At 41.6% G+C, this 17,371-nt stretch overlaps 2 protein-coding genes across 5 annotated transcripts in view; both read right to left on the bottom strand.

Annotated features, from left to right (window-relative positions):
- Positions 1 to 3,657, bottom strand: part of dip2bb (disco-interacting protein 2 homolog Bb) — a 40,869-nt gene extending 37,212 nt beyond the window's left edge. Inside the window, exon 1 of the mRNA XM_028576409.1 lies at positions 3,262 to 3,657. Coding sequence (XP_028432210.1) covers positions 3,262 to 3,346 — 85 coding nt within the window. The 5' untranslated portion in view covers positions 3,347 to 3,657. The remainder of the gene's footprint in view (positions 1 to 3,261) is intronic.
- A 1,900-nt stretch (positions 3,658 to 5,557) lies between these two features.
- Positions 5,558 to 15,270, bottom strand: atf7b (activating transcription factor 7b). Of its 4 annotated transcripts, none has more exons than XM_028575461.1 (13): positions 15,021 to 15,270; positions 13,905 to 13,966; positions 13,349 to 13,387; positions 12,878 to 12,974; positions 12,552 to 12,679; positions 12,288 to 12,413; positions 11,968 to 12,125; positions 11,168 to 11,264; positions 10,895 to 11,014; positions 9,970 to 10,119; positions 7,873 to 8,061; positions 7,635 to 7,740; positions 5,558 to 7,494 (listed from the first exon to the last, which is right to left on the bottom strand). In XM_028575461.1, exons 1-13 carry the CDS (start codon positions 15,118 to 15,120, stop codon positions 7,259 to 7,261), a joined length of 1,608 nt encoding a protein of 535 aa, XP_028431262.1. In that variant the 5' UTR covers positions 15,121 to 15,270; the 3' UTR covers positions 5,558 to 7,258. The 4 variants fall into 4 exon arrangements, with proteins under 4 accessions (XP_028431262.1, XP_028431261.1, XP_028431263.1 ...); XM_028575460.1 differs by having other exon boundaries at positions 12,276 to 12,413; positions 15,021 to 15,269; XM_028575463.1 differs by having other exon boundaries at positions 7,405 to 7,521; positions 12,276 to 12,413; positions 15,021 to 15,267.
- Between the last annotated feature and the right edge of the window lie 2,101 nt (positions 15,271 to 17,371).

Below are 17,371 nucleotides of genomic sequence, written 5' to 3'. Positions count from 1 at the left end.
GTGTGACACACACATGATCGATACCATACACTGCCTGTCGTTTTCTGTGAACAGCATCTGTATAGAAAAATCACCTCTGGTCATTGCCACACACTCAATGTAAACACAGGAGCTGCAGACACTACGATGCCGACACGCTCCCAAGCTGAGCAGCTTAAACTGTTGTGGTTCAGTGCTCTAAATTCCAGTCCAGCTCAATCACCAAGTCTTTGATCCCCTCAATGGCTTTCTTAGTGCCCTTACAGTCAGGGAGGTTAGTAGTAGGTGGAGTTGCTCTTTCTCTCTCTATCTCTCACATACACACACTTGCACACACACACTTGCACAGACAGACGGACAAATACACACACTTGCACAGACAGACAGACAGACAGACAGACAGACAGACAGACAGACAGACAGACACACACACACACACACACACACACACACAGCTCTGGAAAAAAAAATGCTGATGCATCCCATGTATCCGGACAACAATGGGGTGATTGTTGCCATGTAAAAGATATCCATGAGAAGGTTTCAAACTCATTGGGCAGCCAGATGCTGCTCGCCTTGTCCCGTCCGCGCTGAGCAGACGGGGAACACACATCATTAGGCTAGAAGACGTGGATACAGGAGCGGGGCATCTGGATACCACCGGGCCTTTTTTTATTAGTAAAAAAAGTCGTCTGTGATCTAAAGTTACAAAGGATGGAGCCGTTGTCCTCAGAAGCCGAGTTCCCCAGGAGAGGTTCAGTCACTCCAGGGGTGTCACCTTAATACTCACAGTTTAGACTCAAAAACACTAAAACCGTCACAGGTGACTCTGACTGTCCTCATGTCTGATTGTTCAGTCAATAGACTGCCGCTGCTCCAGTGAGACCATCTGACCAGAGCAAAGCAGCAGCTGTCTCCAAGCTGTTAAACAGCAGAAACACTGAAGACTATAAAGAGACTTGAACTCAATCCTGACTCGAGTCAACTGTATTACCTTGAGACCTGATAAAACATATGAAGGGAATTACTTTGAAACCTGACTTGGATTAGATGACCGATTTCTCATTTACTCTTACTTAGCAAAAATAACCAGTAGTGTTGATACACTTAGTCCAATTTTCTGATCAGGACAGCATGGACATTTTTGACTATTTTCTTCAGAAATAATTATTGCTAAGTTGCAGCTCTAATATCCAGTTATAAACTTGTGTGTTTTAGTTTAGTTTTAAGTGAATAAAAGATAAAACTGAAATTAGTTTTCACTCTTAAATCTTCAAGTGGCGGCCGGGTTGGCTCAGTGGGTAGAGCAGGCGCACATATACTGAGAGGCTTATGCCTCGAAGCAGAGGTCCAGGGTTCGACTCCGACCTGTGACAATTTCCTGCATGTCTTCCCTTTCTCACCTGTCCTGTCCATTAAAAGGCGGAAAAGCCCCCCAAAAAAATCTTCAACTGTCTGTATCTACTCGTTTTATTACATATACTAAATTGGCTCTAGACTGTTTAAATTATTCTGACCATGTCTGTTATAATATATTTTCACTACAGACTTGATTCAAAAACTCACCATTTCCCATTCAAAAGCTCATTATTTGCACTCTATGGCGTTTACAATAAACTCGTTTTTTAAAATGACGTTAAACCTCACAAAACAAGGGCTTTTGCAATAATACCACAGTGCTCAAACAATAATCCACATGATGTAAATTAATTGGTTACTGTAACTGCCTTACATCCCTGACAAATAACTGAGTAATGCGTAGGGTAAATATTGTTATTAATCTACAATTACTGAATTCCATATTGTACACTTGATTACACAGTGATTTCCCATCATCCACTGCCTTTCACCCATGTCAAGTGAGTTGCACACAGGGTGAACATTCCCTCCTCCATTATCCAGCCTCATTATCACACAGTTAATTGGTGTCTATTAATAACCACAACACACGCTCAACTCTGCAGTAGCTCATGTCCAAGCATAGCATGGCCCCACTCTGCATAATGAATGACATGCAGTCAAAGTAAACTGATACATTCAAACAATAGGTAGCGTATTGCTTCGTTTAACAACAAGCGTTTACATATTGTAGTTTACATTAGAGGCCTGAGCTTGGTTGTACTGTAAGATACTGAAGTGGACAAAGTGACAAGTGGAACAATCACTGAGATCCACAGCCAGTTGTGCGGGAAACACTTTGTCTATTCAAATCTTTAAACGCATGTCCTGGAAGATTTGTTGCCTTTTCATGAATGAGAGAAAACTATTCCAGAAACTGGCTCTGTTACTACTACTATTAGTTGCTACAACTAAAATGAATAAAATAGGCTGAACAAGTGCACAGTAATGATGGCTGTTTCCACCTGGGTTTGCTCATGTGATGTTTAGTTTCACCTGTTCTTCTACATGGGCAGGACAGTGCCAGGTATCTGTGTGTGTCTGTGGTGCAAAAGGAGACTGAGGCATTATTAGTGGCCCATGCACCCCCGCCCCCTGCTTGGCTCGCCAAGTGAAACATAACATTACTCATCCAACCCCCGGGCACCTGAGAGCTGCACAGCAATAAGCAAGCTGCTGCAATGTGATTCACAGTGTGAGGAGGAGACTTGCACAACAGCCATATTCACATTTCCCACAGTAATTCGTATAAAACAAATAACCGTGCTATATCTGCTGCAGTTTCAGGGTTCAGGCTCTGAGAGCAGCGGAGTAATGGAGGGGCCAAAGCATCATTTAGTGTCCACTGATGTCTGAGGCTGCACACAAACACACACAAACACACACAAACACACACACACAGGCCCTGGGATGACAAACTTGACCCATTTTCCTCGACAGGAGTGTAGGCTATATGCTTAAATAGCTATGATGAGCTATGTATATGCAGGCAGATAATGTGAATCAAAATAAGAACATGGAGGGAAAAAAAAAAAAAAAAAAAAAAAAAAGACTTAACATGCCAGATTACTAACAAACACATATTTGTTCATTACGTGGTTCGCAAATTACGCAAATAAATGCGTCAATGTACAATAAAAGCAACAAGGATAGTTGATGGAGAAATGACAGCTTAAAAAAGGAGGTCAGTGGGTTTTACATTTTTTTTTTTTTTATGATTTGTTGTAGTCGTGTCCGGATCCACTGCAGCAGCACCGAGACTCACCCAGCTGTCACAGAGCGACTGTTTGCGGAGGATTTCATGTCAACATGCTCAAGATCCACCGTTTTGCATTGCTCAGCGCCGCAGCTCGAACTATTAAACGCACTGTATGGAGACCTTACCTTCGGATAGCTCCAGATCCAACTCCGCCAGCTGGTCCCTGACCTCTTTAGGCAGAGCCGACAGATCGACGCGGCGGTCGGCCATCGTTGGAAGCACCACAGCTTGCGGGATGTTTGCGATATCTCGGTTGACGGCAGTAGCCTACAGTTCAGCATGAAGCTAAGAACACAAAATCAAGTGGTGGTGTTTACTCCATCTTCGCGACTCCCCGACACCGCCATGACTGTGGAGATGAACAACTCGCCAGAGGAGTCAGTCACATGACAGGACGGCGGATAAAAAGCAGACTCTCTGCTCCCTCTGCTGTTGTGTCTTTACAGCTGCATTCCTGAGAGCTATCTCACCTGCCTCCCCCCCTCAGGTGGGAACTAGCCCCAGTCTACGACGGGAATCACAGAGCTATAACGTTGACAATTCCCCTAACCTGAGCGTTGACAAATCCCTAAAAGTCCTTTAACAACCCTCACTGCTGTTCTCGATGTATTTTCACAATAAAAAAATAAAAAAACTTAATTGTAACCACCTGGATTATAAAGATTTAGTCTGCTGCACAATAAAAGACAAAATAATATATTTAACGGTAGGTCTACTGTTGCCCAACCAAAACAAAGATGGCAGCCAGAAATGGCAGCGCTAAATTTGTAGCCTACAACTTGAAATAAAATGAAAAAGTTTGATTATACAAACCATTAGGGATACTCAACTTGCTTTGCCAGGGGGCACTTTTGTAAAATGACAGGAAATCAGGGGGCAGTTAATAAATATTATTGGATAAAAACAGCCTATAATAAATATATATTTATTAGGGGTGTTCGATTCAGAAAATGTCACGATTCGATTCCGATTTTTAGGCTCACGATTCAATATCGATTTGATTCAAAAACGATTCACAGTATGTAAATGTAGTTACTTTTCCACTGTATATATATATATATATATATATATATATATAGGGCTTGTGCAAAATTCAGAATTGACCTTCATTCAATTCATGAATTGGAATAGAATTGACTCCGCCCCACAGGAAGTTGAATTTGAATGACAGGAAGTGAAATTAAATTCATGGAAATTCAAAGAAATTCCACAGTCACACAACAGAAAGATTGTGTTGAATCGCACATTCAAAAAAAATGTCATATAAACGGTTTGCAAGATTGAATGTCTTCACTAGAAAACTACTTACTTAATCAGGTTAAGTAAGTAGTAGTAATGCAATTCAATTCTATTTATAGTATCAAATCATAACAAGAGTTATCTCAAGACACTTTACAGACAGAGTGTGGTCTAGACCACACTCTATAATTTACAAAGACCCAACAATTCCAGTAATTCCCCCCAAGAGCAAGCCTATTTCCACCGGTTGCGGAACGGTTTCGGAACAGCAGCGGAGTCATAGGTTTCCATTAAAGTCAATGTGTGTATTTCCACTGACTGCAGAACGGACGCAGAGCTTCTATTTTTGCCGGACGCCGGAGATCTCCGCAGCAATTCAGCACGATTCAGATTGTGCGGGACAGGAAGTCGAGCACAGAAACCAAATAAAACATCCCGTTCATTTTCAAAATAAAATACACCGTGCTCACGGTGGATCATATTTCCCTGCACTACACCTTGAAAACACAAGACAGAGCTGTTTCCCCTCTACTCCTCTTGATGGAAACTAACAGTTGTTGGTTTTGTGGTTCTATTCAACGTGAATTTGCGAGATCTCGTGGGTCCTCGTCAGGGGCGTAGCACAAAATTCTGGGCCCTGTAGAAAGCCATTTTCTATGGGCCCCTACCCGCGTCCACAGCTATTCATTCTAGCATCTTTTTGGGCCCTCCTCGCATGAGGGCCCTGGGTACTCAGTCCCCTTTTTCCCCCCAGTCCGACGCCCCGGGTCCTTTAAAAAAAAAAAAAAAAAAAAAAAAAAAAAAAAGTCCCCAGGGGAGAAGCCTTGGACAGACCCAGGCTCTTGGTAGGCGGTGTGTGACGGTGCCCGGTTGGGGGTGTGGCAATAATAGTCACGATAAAGATAACGGAACTATGACTAGAAATAGTAGTTGTAGTAGTTCATGGCGTAGCAGGGCACTGCAGGGCGTTACAGGGTGTAGTAGTTGTAGTTAAGTAAGTAGTCAAATGATATATTTTTTTGTATGAAAAGAAATTAATTTAAGCAGCTTCAAGGATTTTGGATTTAGAACAGTGGTACATGTTGTTAAACAACCCTCTAGTTATTTTATTTTTTTGGAAAAGCGGAAAATACGTGAGAGGCGCAAACTGGGGATAAACATGCTGATGAGCACTTCTTTTTCATTAATTTATTTTATTATTTGCCCGAGACAACTTATTCATTAGTTGAGACTATACACAAGTATTTTTCCCATCCTAAAGCCTGAGTATTTGACAAACTCTCCCCATACAGATGTCAGACATTTTGTTTCATGTGGTTCAACCTGTGTTAAACGCATAAAAACATCTAAGCTCTTTAACAAAAATAAAAAAAAGGGACAAACTAATCATATGATGGAGGAAAAAAAAAAGCCTGACATGCCCACAGAAAAAAAAAAAAACATGTTAAAACAATGACATGTTATTTATAAAAAAAAAAAAAAAAAGTGACAAGGGAAATAAACATGATAGCTGTGGAAGTACACTGCGGTATAAAATAATCTGAAGCACCTTGCACAACTAGTGAAGTTGACTTCACAATACAAGACAGCTTTTCAAATGTAGGAAAGCACCCAAGACTAGAACATCTGTAATTCTTTACAGATGTGCACTAATCAACATTCATTCAAGAATACTCATCTTCACATTTTCTCTCACTCACCTCATAACTTTAGCTTTCAACCGAAATGGACCAAACCCCTCTCAGTGGCTGGGCTACACACGACAAATAAATGCAAGAACATTGATATTCAATAGAAAAATATATTGCACTGCTCTCTTTTCCTCAACTGAAATGCCAGGGTAAATGATTTAAAATCTATTATATTTGATTATCATTTAAAAGGTCTTCCAAAGCTAACTATTTCAAGAGTGTTACATTAGGACTGAGGATGGAATCCTTCCATAACAAGGACAGTTTTTGCATCAGTAATTTGATGTTTTAAAACAGAAGAAAAGCAGATCAATAAACAGTGATATTATGATGAAGCACAAACCAACAGTGGTATTCTTCAGCCTTCCATGCAGTCAAAAAGGGTTTGATACATACAGAACTAATGTAATGACATCCATTCCAAATAGGTTAAAACTGATGGTACAAAGTCAGGCACACTCTCACAGGGTAAACTGTGTACACATTTGGTTTGTTATGCACTCGGCTGACTAAACCGTCATGTGTATTTACGGAGAATTAACTAAAGTGAAACGCAGACAGAGAACTAAAAAAGGACAGGCTAAAACATAAACATGAAAAGAGCATAAAAGAAAAACTTTCCAGGCTGCCATTTCCTGAAATCAGCCAGCCAATCTCTCACCGTACTTTCACTGCATCAGCAAACATTATGTCGAAGACCAGTATCAGGCATAAAAATCTCTTCATACAAATGAAAAATACAAGTAAAACTGTCAGCCTGGAAAGCAACCAACCGTATCACAGCCAACGTGTGGGACTGAAGTTGGACTAAAGCTGCATTTTGTAAAATAAAAAATAAAATAAACTTTTTGACATTAAAAAGTTGTCATTCATACTTTTCATTCCAATCTAAAACCTTTTTCGAACTGTCACGACTGAACAAGAAATGACCCCAAACCCTGCAGAGTGAGCGTCCGGCGTGTTATTCATATTTATATACAGAGAGTGACAAAGCGTCTCTTAACAGGGAGCCTGCTGGGACTGGAGGGTTGACGGAGGCACTGTGCCGTGTCTTTGTGTGATTATCATTGGCTGTGAGGGGACGAGAAGGTCTTAGTCTGGGGCGGGGTTTAAGGGCGGGTCCTTCTTTTCAAAACGCTTTGCACCAGTCCGGCCGCCACTCGAGTTTATACTGGCTACCTGCGTCAGCACATCATCTTGGGGCTGAGTCCGACTGCATCGCCATGACGACCCCTCCCGGCTGGCCCGATCCCATGCCGGCCAAGACCGACATTGCCACCGCCTCCGCAGCGCGGACGCTCAGCCCGTTGATGGTGGCCCCTGGACTGGAGGCCGAGGCGGGGGGGGACGGCCCGCGCTGGATAACTGCCGCCGGGGAGCCAGTGGGTTCACTGGAAGTATCCCGGGAGGTTTCCTCTCCTCCTGCAGCTAGAGACAGAGAAAGAAACATTCACCCTTAAGAGAGGTGAGCGAGTAAAAAGAATGCATTAGATGGATGCGATGATAGATGGATCCTGACAAAAGTAGTGATACAGCGTGGGAAGCTGGCTGGTAAGCTCCATGGTTACCTAAGAAAGCTGCCTTCTTTTGCATAACAGTGACCGGGCAGTCTTTGTGGGCCAGGAGGAGCTGCTTCAGCTGAGCCACCTCGTTCCTCAGTAGGCTTACTTCATTCTGATGGCGACACAAAAAAACAAAAAAAAACACACAGCAACCCCAAAAATCATTCCCAGCACGACCAATCTGTGTTCATGTTCCAATTACAGACACAACCACGGAGTGACGGGGGAAAACGGAAAGACTCACCGTCAAAGACACATTCATGTTGGCAAGATCATCTGCCTTCTTCTCTAACGAGTTCACCCACAGCTTTCGTTTTTGCCTGCAGCGGGAGGCAGCGGCCCGGTTTCTCTCCAGGAAGCGCTCCCTCCTCTCGTCAGGGTCCATCTCTGAAGCTCGCCGCCGCCGGCCTCCTGTTGGCTGAGCAGGGGACACCTGGGGAATGAGAGGGTGGAGGCAGTGCAGTGAATACTTTGAGGTTACATGCCTTGACCTACGTTTTGCACATGTTGATGATTTGTTTGCTTTTCCTCAATAAGGAACAAGCATTACACAATGAGGCATACAAAGATTACTTTTTGGGGCTTTTTCCCTTTATTATAGTGACAGAGAATAGACATGAAAGAGAGAGATGGGGGATGACACGCAGCAAAGGGCCACAGGTCAGATTCGAACCCGGGCCGCTGCACGACTCGGCCAACGTGGGGTGAACGCTCTTACTGGGTGAGCTAGAGGCCGCCCCAGGCATATGAAGTTTTAAATAAGTGCAACCTTGCCATTTGTAGTTTTAAGAACAAAATGAGTACTATGGGCTAGTAGTAGACCCAGAGACACTATTGGCGTTTTTTCCATTACATGGTACCTGCTCAACTTGCCTCTATTCGCCTTTTTTGGTTTTCCATTATGAAAAAAAAGGTGAGTTCGGGCATCTGGTAAGGATGCCCCCTGGGCGCCTCCCTAGGGAGGTGTTCCAGGCACGTCCAGCTGGGAGGAGGCCTCGGGGAAGACCCAGGACTAGGTGGAGGGATTATATCTCCAACATGGTCTGGGAACGCCTCGGGATCCCCCAGTCGGAGCTGGTTAATGTTGCTCTGGAAAGGGAAGTTTGGGGTCCCCTGCTGGAGCTGCTCCCCCCGCGACCCGACACCGGATAAGCGGACGAAGATGGATGGATGGATTATGAAAAAAAAAGTCCCTGGTACCTGCTAACAGGTACTTATTTTTTTTAGTACCACCTCAGTCGAGGTTCCAGGCGAGCTGAGGCAATACCAAAAGGTGTCGTGAAAACCTGTAGACTACCGATTGGTCGGAGAGAATAGTCACTAATCACTGCATCATCATTGCTAGCGACAGACGGGGGTGTAGTGAACAAACCCGCCGTTTTTTTTTGTTTTTTTTTAAATAGTTTGGCCAGCGGTTTTTTTTTTTTTGCTGCCTCCAGCTTCTTTAAAAACTAAATTTGTCTTCTGGCTGTGGCAACAACAACAACACACCTTCGACGTTCTGAGGCTGTACTAAATCTGCAATGGAAAAAGGAGGACGGGGCACCGCGGCCGAGTCAAACAGTTACCATGTAATGGAAAAACGCCACATGTAGGGGCTGAAAGGTGAGCTTTCATTCAGAAGTAACACAACATTGTCTTTAGTGCTGTGGCCCGGCGGGGGCAGCAGGGAGCACAGCTCAGGAAGATTTTGGCGGGTTTTTCAACACAACAAATTGCTTGAAAACAAATGAAAGGAAATCATTTCCAACATTCTTTTATTGAACAAATTGAACATTGACTTGCATAGAAAAGGCAACACTAAAAAAGAAGGATAGTTACATTTTAAAGTGCAGTTTTCTACTGATGTTATCTTTTAACTAACAAAAAAAATCCCTGAGCGCCTTCCGCGATATGTTGCAGCCTTTTGCGATGGGTTTATTGCGGCAGTTAATATTGCGATGCCGATAAAAAAATAAAAAATAAACGATACATTGTGCAGCCCTAGTTGCCGTTATGAATAAAATAAATGAAATAAAGCTTCGGTGTCTGAAAACTACACTTGAAACAAAGACCAATAAATAACCCCGGTGAATCCAAACATGCAACTTTACCAGAGAAGGCAACCACTTTCAAGACTAGTATCATCAAGTGAAAATGATCAAAACCACTTCTGCAGCATAAACTGCCTCGCTGCTGTCCATCTCCAATATTTGATCAGTATGTTCCAAATACTTATTTAGGCTAAGGGGGTGAGACAGATTTTGGGAGTATTATTTCAGGTGCCGATGTCATTGTATACATTCATGTCAATAAAAAGGTTCCCTGGACACTGTAGGCATTTATGCAGCATGTGTATTACCTGTGGTTGGGCAGGTGATGGTGCATCAGAGTTTTGAGTGGGTTGTTGGCCGTGTTCCTGTCGCTGGGGGACAGCAGGGATGGATCCTGCCCCCCCACCAGACCCATCTTGTGCTCCTGGGCCCTGGTGACTTAGAGCTGCCTTCAGCCGCTACAAAGACACACAGAAGATGTGCTGTATTACATGTGACGAAATTTGCCTCACTATTTTACAAATAGTTATTTTACAAATGTAAAAAATGAGTTTATATAAATTAATAGGGAGTGGGAAAAATAATCGATTCTTAGATGCATCGCGATTCTCTCTAGAACGAGTCGATGCTCGATAAGTTAATAATCAATTAAAAAACCAATCTGAAAACAGAGTAACTGAAAGAGGATGCGATAATGGATAACAACTTAGAGTTTAGGCAAGAGTGCAGAAAAAAAAAACAACACAAAAATGGCCAAAAGACACACACAAAATAGTTAGGCAAAACGCATACAGGCGGTTCATCATCTACTTTATCACATTACATCTGACCACCTCATGTTTCATGTTCTAAGAAGCCAATTATCCACCTTTAAACATGACCGAGCCTCTGACATGGAAGATCACTGTGAGAAAAGGTGACTTTCACAAGCATGTTTAAGGCTTAAGCATAGAATGACTACAAAATAAAAACATCAGTAGACAAAACATTTCATTAAAACTTGTGTGACAAATATGTCAAAATCTATGCTTTGTCTAGCTGTTTTGTCTAGGAAGAGATTAGCAAACTCTGAGTAGCAAACTATTGCATCGATAATCTGTTTAGAATCAAATCGTTGGCCTCTGAATCAGAATCAAATTGTGAGGTGCCAAGAGATTCCCACCCCTATAAATTAACACTGTGTTTCAGAGCCAGCAGGCTACGAAATTATGCAAATATGAATAAGCATCTCACCATCTTGGTCTCAGAGTGCAGACTATACCCAGACGGGGAGGATGAGCCACTGCTGGCCCCGCCAACTGGAGGTCCTGGAATCCCAGGGATGTTAGGCACAGAGTTCACTGGCCTCGCAAGCTCCACATTACAACGAATACACAAGAGCGAGAGAGAAACAGACAGAATATGGTAAATATAAAGAAAAATCATTAAAAAAAAAAAAAAAAAAAAAAAAAAAAAAAAAAAGTATAATTTCTTATAGATTTGTTCCAAGTTTTGAAAAGGACTTACAGATATAACTGAGGTCATCTGCACAGGACTGGGCAGGAGAGGGATTGTCTGCCCATTGGGGAGGTGCCTGACCAGTGGATACGCACTTGTTGGGGAGCTGTTGACAAAATCAGATACTTGTTAATGGCTGCTCTTTCATTCTGTGCCTATTGACAAAATACAGATTGAAAGTCAGGTTCACAAAGGATTTTATTTTGCCAAGGTGTGTAGCACCAAGATCATCAACTACCCATCAGCCCAGTGATGGCCATGACCTTATTTGTAGCTTGCAACATACACTACCGGTCAAAAGGTTGGGGTCACTTAGAAATTCTCATTCCACTCCATTATAGACAGAATACCAGCGGAGATCAGTTGCATTGTTTTTTTAAACCAGGGCAGCAGTTTTCAGTTTACATTATGTGCTTACATAATTGCAAAAGGGTTCTCCAATGTTTTCTCAGTTAGCCTTTTAAAATGATATCAGGTTAGTAAACAGAATGTGCCTTTGGACCATTGGATGAATGGTTGCTGATAATGGCCAATGTAGACATTGCATTAAAGACCAGCCACTTCTTTCTACAACAGCCGAGAACCAGATCTAAAACTTTTTGACAATAAGATAGCCAATAATCTCATAGCCAATAACTCTTTCCACTTATTCAGAGCGTCATTTTCCCACCAAGCTAATATCCAACAACTCCCCAACAGCGACCATTTCTATGAACATTTTCACAGGAACTACTTCAGTTTTAAGATGTTTTACAAATAGCGCCCCGGGCCTCAAGAAATGTAGACAACAGGAGTACACTGTAGTTTACCCAAGCTGTCTGTTGGAGGGCGGGGCTTGCGTGATGACAGATGTTGGAGATGGCAGAGTTGGGTGTAGTGCTTCATTGCTCAGGTGAAGGGGAAGAGAACCTGGACGCACAATGGTTGGAGTGGGGGCAGAGCTTGGCACAGGCTTTGTCACAATCTCCTGTTTACAAATCAAACAGTACCATACATTTTCCATAAATAATGCATTCTGTCTGCTTAAAAAGGGAACCAATAACTGATGCTTACGTGGCAAGTCTTAGTCAAGTCTGGCAAGCCATACATAAGCACAGATTGTGGCAATGCGCTGTACCTTGCCTCTCACCCTTGAGTCACCGCTGTTGTCTGACATGCTGGAGGAGGAATCTGGACTTCCAGGAGAGGAAGAATCCACTTGTAAAGTACCCTCATCCTCATTTTTTACTTCTGACGGTGTTTGTAAAGGTGCAGCCTGAGCAGAGAGCAGAATATGAATATACCCTTTCAGATCATCTAAAATAATGAAACGGTAATATTTTTTTTATCCGATGACTTGAGGAAACCAACAGTTTGCCATTCATTTAATGTGTGCATTCATTCTTTTTCTCACCGGGTGTTTTGTCCTCTGGTCGTCTTCATGTGCTTTGGAAAACTCCTGTTCAAAGGAGCTGGCTAGCTCATTAAATAGCCCAACCTCCTCACAGTTCTTCAGGAAACGTGTGGGTGTAGGAGTCTGGTCTGCAAAAAAAAAAAAAAAAAAAAAATAAAAAAAAAAGAGCATATAATATTAGCCAAGAGGTCAACAGGACAGTATTGTCTCCTTCCCAACAAACATCACTGCATTATATATCAATACAGGTCTTCAGAGCATTAAATTGATTACTCTTTAGTTCTGCTACATTTAACACATACTAATGTAAATGGTAATGTCATTACCTGCAATGATAACAGAGTCTGTCCTGGCGGGACCAAATTTTAATGTCATTTCATGCTTGTGTTTGTGGACCGACAGATGGTCTTCATTCGTGAATCTCTGCAAAACAACAACAACAACGCAAATGTGAGGCAACACCAACTCCCTCTCTAACTATTTGCTAAGCCTTTTTGTTAGAAAATGTAGACATTCACTCACACACGGTCTTCTTTGTTTCCTTTAGTTGATTTAAAGTTCCAATGTCAATTGACAAAGACAAGGAATTGTACTTAGCATTGCATAAATGTGTTATCAAATGACAAATAATTAAGATAATTACTGAATGATGTACACATAACTTGTTTTATTCTAAATGTACAGTATTAATGTTAACATGATGAAAATGAATTGAGCCCTTATTGATATGAGCAAGTAAATAAAAACAATGTATATTTGTTGTTAACCTTGTCAACTCTCCATTCTAGAGTACTGACCTGATAGGCCAGTTTGAACTGGAGAGGTGGGCTCTCATGCTATATATGTGAGTGGAATGAGAGAGAATGGACTGGTTATTTAAGAGCAGCACCAGAACTGTTTTGAGCAGAGTAAAGAGGTGTTCCCTTTGTTTTTGTTTTCGGAAGACTAGTAATAAAAGTCTCCAGCACACCTTCCTGCCAGTGTGATGTTTTGTCTTCCTCATGTTTCCTTTTACAACAGCAGATAAGAAAAATAAAATTATTAATGTAAAGAATATAAGTGTAGCATCAGTGTGTCTGTGTTTCTAAAAAATAATTCATCAAAAGAACTGATGATGTGAGATTAACAATAACACCTGCGTTCTGTGCAGATGGTCTACAGCGAGGTAGGGCTTGATCATTGTCTACTAGGTTGGCATTTATTAGCTAAATTGCATTGAGCCCATGTAATAAGAAAGAGGTGATGATTTGTTTCAGATTTCTGGGCTGCATGATCAAAGGTGTCAAATGTGAAGAGAGTGATAGTGGCCGTTATAGAGGTATGCATATAACATATCACGTTGAGATATCATACCTGCCCGCATCCAGGGGCAGTGCATACAAAAGGTCGATCATCCCCCATCTCAGACAAATGTTCTGCAAAAGAGAGCAAATAACAGAGCAACTTGTTATTGGCGGTTATCATTTATGCATATGGAGGCATTCAAACAGCTGATGCTAAAGTTAGTTACTTAGGGTTGAATGCTGAATGTTTCTGGCTTTAGACCATTGATAACAATTACGCAGAAGCAACTGGCTGACCAGAAAATACTCTAATGTCACTGTCTATTATTTCTGTAGGTTATAGGTTAGCTTGTGTTTTAACTTGCTGATGTATCAACCTGCAGCATCAGTCTATATAACATGACTGCTACACACCAGTTGAGACCTACAATCAGTTTAGCACTATTAATTGCATTTGCTCACCGGTCACCAAAAAGGTAGAAAAATGTCCTAGTGATAACTGGTTAGGAGGTAAACAGGCAGGAAAAGGGTCGGCCTGTTCGGAACATCTGCTTTGCTCTCGGTCTGGTAAACTCGGGGACTAGCGCTTAACGGGAACGATGCGGCAGCAGAGCCAAAGCAAGCTACCATGCAACCTACACCACAGTGTCATCACGGCATTGGCGCTAGTTGGCTATCAACTGTCGAGGTCGTTCGGCTATGCAGCTAGCTTGGTGGCTTAGGTTACAGACAGTGGACAGGTTAAGTGCCAATTATTTGGCTAGCTCTGAGTTTATTAGAGATGGGCCTTAAGCTAGCATAACCTTTTTTGCTAACCACGCCAACATATTTTGTTTTCGAAACCTGACAGCCGTGTCATTATAACGAACGTGAAAGCTAACATCATGTTAACTAATAACCGATAACGGATGACCGGATACGCCCCGCAAAGCTGACATTACAATGTAGCTACCAGTCACAACACAGCTATCTCAGCTAATGCTAGCTGCTAATCGAAGCTTCGTTTCTTACCTTGTGTGTTCCGCCAAGTTAATAGCTAACGTTAGCACGCTAATGCTTACGAAAGCTGTGCTGACAAACCAACCTACGATCTTATGAAAACATCACGTTTCATGAACACTGACTGAATATACTTAGCAAAATCACATATTTTACGGCAGATGATCCGAAATGTGACTAAACTTACCCGACGTTGAGACAGCCTCTTGACTCCCCCCAACCCTGCTCCGGGCTGTGCTACTGCTAACTGCACTGCCTGACTGTTGTTGACACCCTGACACTTCCATTAGCAAAACACCGCGAGAACTGAAACAGGCCAGAATATTATGCAACAGGATCGACGTTGGGGGAGAACGTGAACGTGATGCCGAATCTACTACTATGGTATTTTAACTCCATCTTTCCAAATCATTCGATTTTTGCGTTCATATACCACATTTGCTTCATAGCTATACAAATGCTATTCCGTTGTGCCCGTGTCACACATCACTGAAATCTCATGGACACACTAACTCGAGATACTAAGCTAAATATGCCTACAACTGTTACATAATGTTAAGGTTATTACCAAATGGCTACTTCACAGATCACATGTATTAAAATAAATAAATAAGACCGCGGTTTAAAAATAAATCTTTATTTTAGGCTCAACAATAACAATTACTTAATAAACCAGTGTGTACTTGGCTGAAAATTGCAGTCCCATGTTTGATTGTGAGTTATAAGCAGGAATCGGATATAAGACTTGACATTGCATCGACAAGCTAACAAAATAAACTAACAGACACATAATGGCCAAACAAGCATGCACGCACGCACACATCAAGAGTGCCCAGCCCCCGAGCTGCACCTGCAATAAACTGAGATTAACATTGGGCAGGATCTAGTGTCTCCAAGTGTCATAAACTGATAATGTTGGATTTTGACAACCAACTAACCATCTTTGTTCAGTGTGAGAAATTGATGTGCTCACAATTCTTTCACTCTATATACTGAAATGAATCACTGTTAAGGCACTGGAGGTTTGGTTTCAGATAATTCCATGTAGTATCAAGCAAAAGCAATCTTTCTCTCTCTCGCACGCACACGCGCGCGCGCACACACACACACACACACACACACACACACACACACAAAAATACTGTATACTGCAGTCAAGTCCTTGCAGAAGACGCCAAACACGTATCTAAGGCTAAATTTGTATCCTCCCGATCCTGAAAACCTGGAATTCATCTTTTGTACATTTTCCTTTGCAACACCCCAGACTATTTAGATGAAATGAAAACAAAAAAGGAAAACACATTTAAGCTTTAGTTGAGCATTTCTGTGCACCACATTTCCATTTCTTACTTCAGTAAGGATTAAAAAAGTCACGAGATCGAAACGATAGTGCATTTCAATTCACACCACTACAGGTACAGGCATGTTCCATGGATTGTTGAGCCATGAGTGGCTGATCAGTGTCCAATTCAGTTGTCAATGACCAAGTATCTTTTCTCAAATCAGTATACACACACTCATTTTCTAACATTACACAAACATTGAATACTATGGAGAAGAAAAACAATTTGTTGTTAGAAAATGTAACTAGTCTACAGCAGGGAAAACAATAAATCTGTATACACATACTCAAGGAAAGCTACTACATATAGACATTTACAAAATCAAGCTCAAAAGTGGTTTTATGCCAAAAGGGCTACATTCGTCTGAAGCCTTGTGTATCCAATCAAACCAGATGATGCAAGCAATCAATGTCACCAAATCAAGTTTAGACACTGGCCACGTCATCAACCATCAAATAGCCATGTTCCTCAAAAAGAGGCCACACATTTCTTTTCTGAAAGAAAAGCCTCCTTCTGGGGTCCCTCAGGTCATCCACTACATTTTAGCAATTCACAAGATGATGCTAGTCACCAATTAAGAACCGCTTAATCGTCAACATCTACCATCCTACTCTAAAACCTTTCCTGAAACTGAAATTACAGACCTATAGATATTAGAAGCCAAGCCTGAAACTAAAGTTAGCCATCAAACCCAGTAATCTTGCTTTGTGAGACACACACCAGCATTATTGACATCTGACCAAACTTGGGAGACAGTCTTTCTGCTCCTGCTTACGTCTAATAACCCTCACCGTCAGTAGGTTATTTGGCTGACAACTACTATTCTCCTAAGTATTCATGCTCTACTTTTTTTTTTTTACAAGATAAACAAATTTGCACAGGAGTTAAATCAATGATTCAATCCAACAACAAAAGAAAATGAAAAAAAAAATGCAGGGCTTATTTTAGATGTTAGTAGCATTGATCTAATATCTGCATTACAAAGACAACTACTGCAAAAACATTGAAGGATTATAATCATTACGCAACTCATGTAGCTCATTTCTACATAATGTAATTTCTTCAAACATTGCTACTCATCATCAAAAGGTCAAACATTCTGTAGTTATTCACACACCCCACAATTTCTATTATTCTGCCATGGATTAAACATCTTCCATTTCATAAATTATCATATATCCTTGATTTCAATGCG

Source organism: Perca flavescens, chromosome 4, assembly GCF_004354835.1.
Source record: "Perca flavescens isolate YP-PL-M2 chromosome 4, PFLA_1.0, whole genome shotgun sequence".
NCBI lineage: Eukaryota > Metazoa > Chordata > Actinopteri > Perciformes > Percidae > Perca > Perca flavescens.
Note: the sequence above shows the minus strand (reverse complement) of the source record. Positions and strands in the feature narration are given on the sequence as shown.

Coding starts and splice junctions, on each gene's coding strand:
- atf7b (XM_028575460.1), bottom strand. CDS start 15,120: ATGGAAGTGTCAGGGTGTCAACAACAGTCAGGCAGTGCAGTTAGCAGT. Junction 13,967..15,020: donor AGAGGCTGTCTCAACGTCGG/GTAAGTTTAGTC, acceptor TCTCTTTTGCAG/AACATTTGTCTGAGATGGGG. Junction 7,495..7,634: donor AAAGAAGGCAGCTTTCTTAG/GTAACCATGGAG, acceptor CTCTGTCTCTAG/CTGCAGGAGGAGAGGAAACC.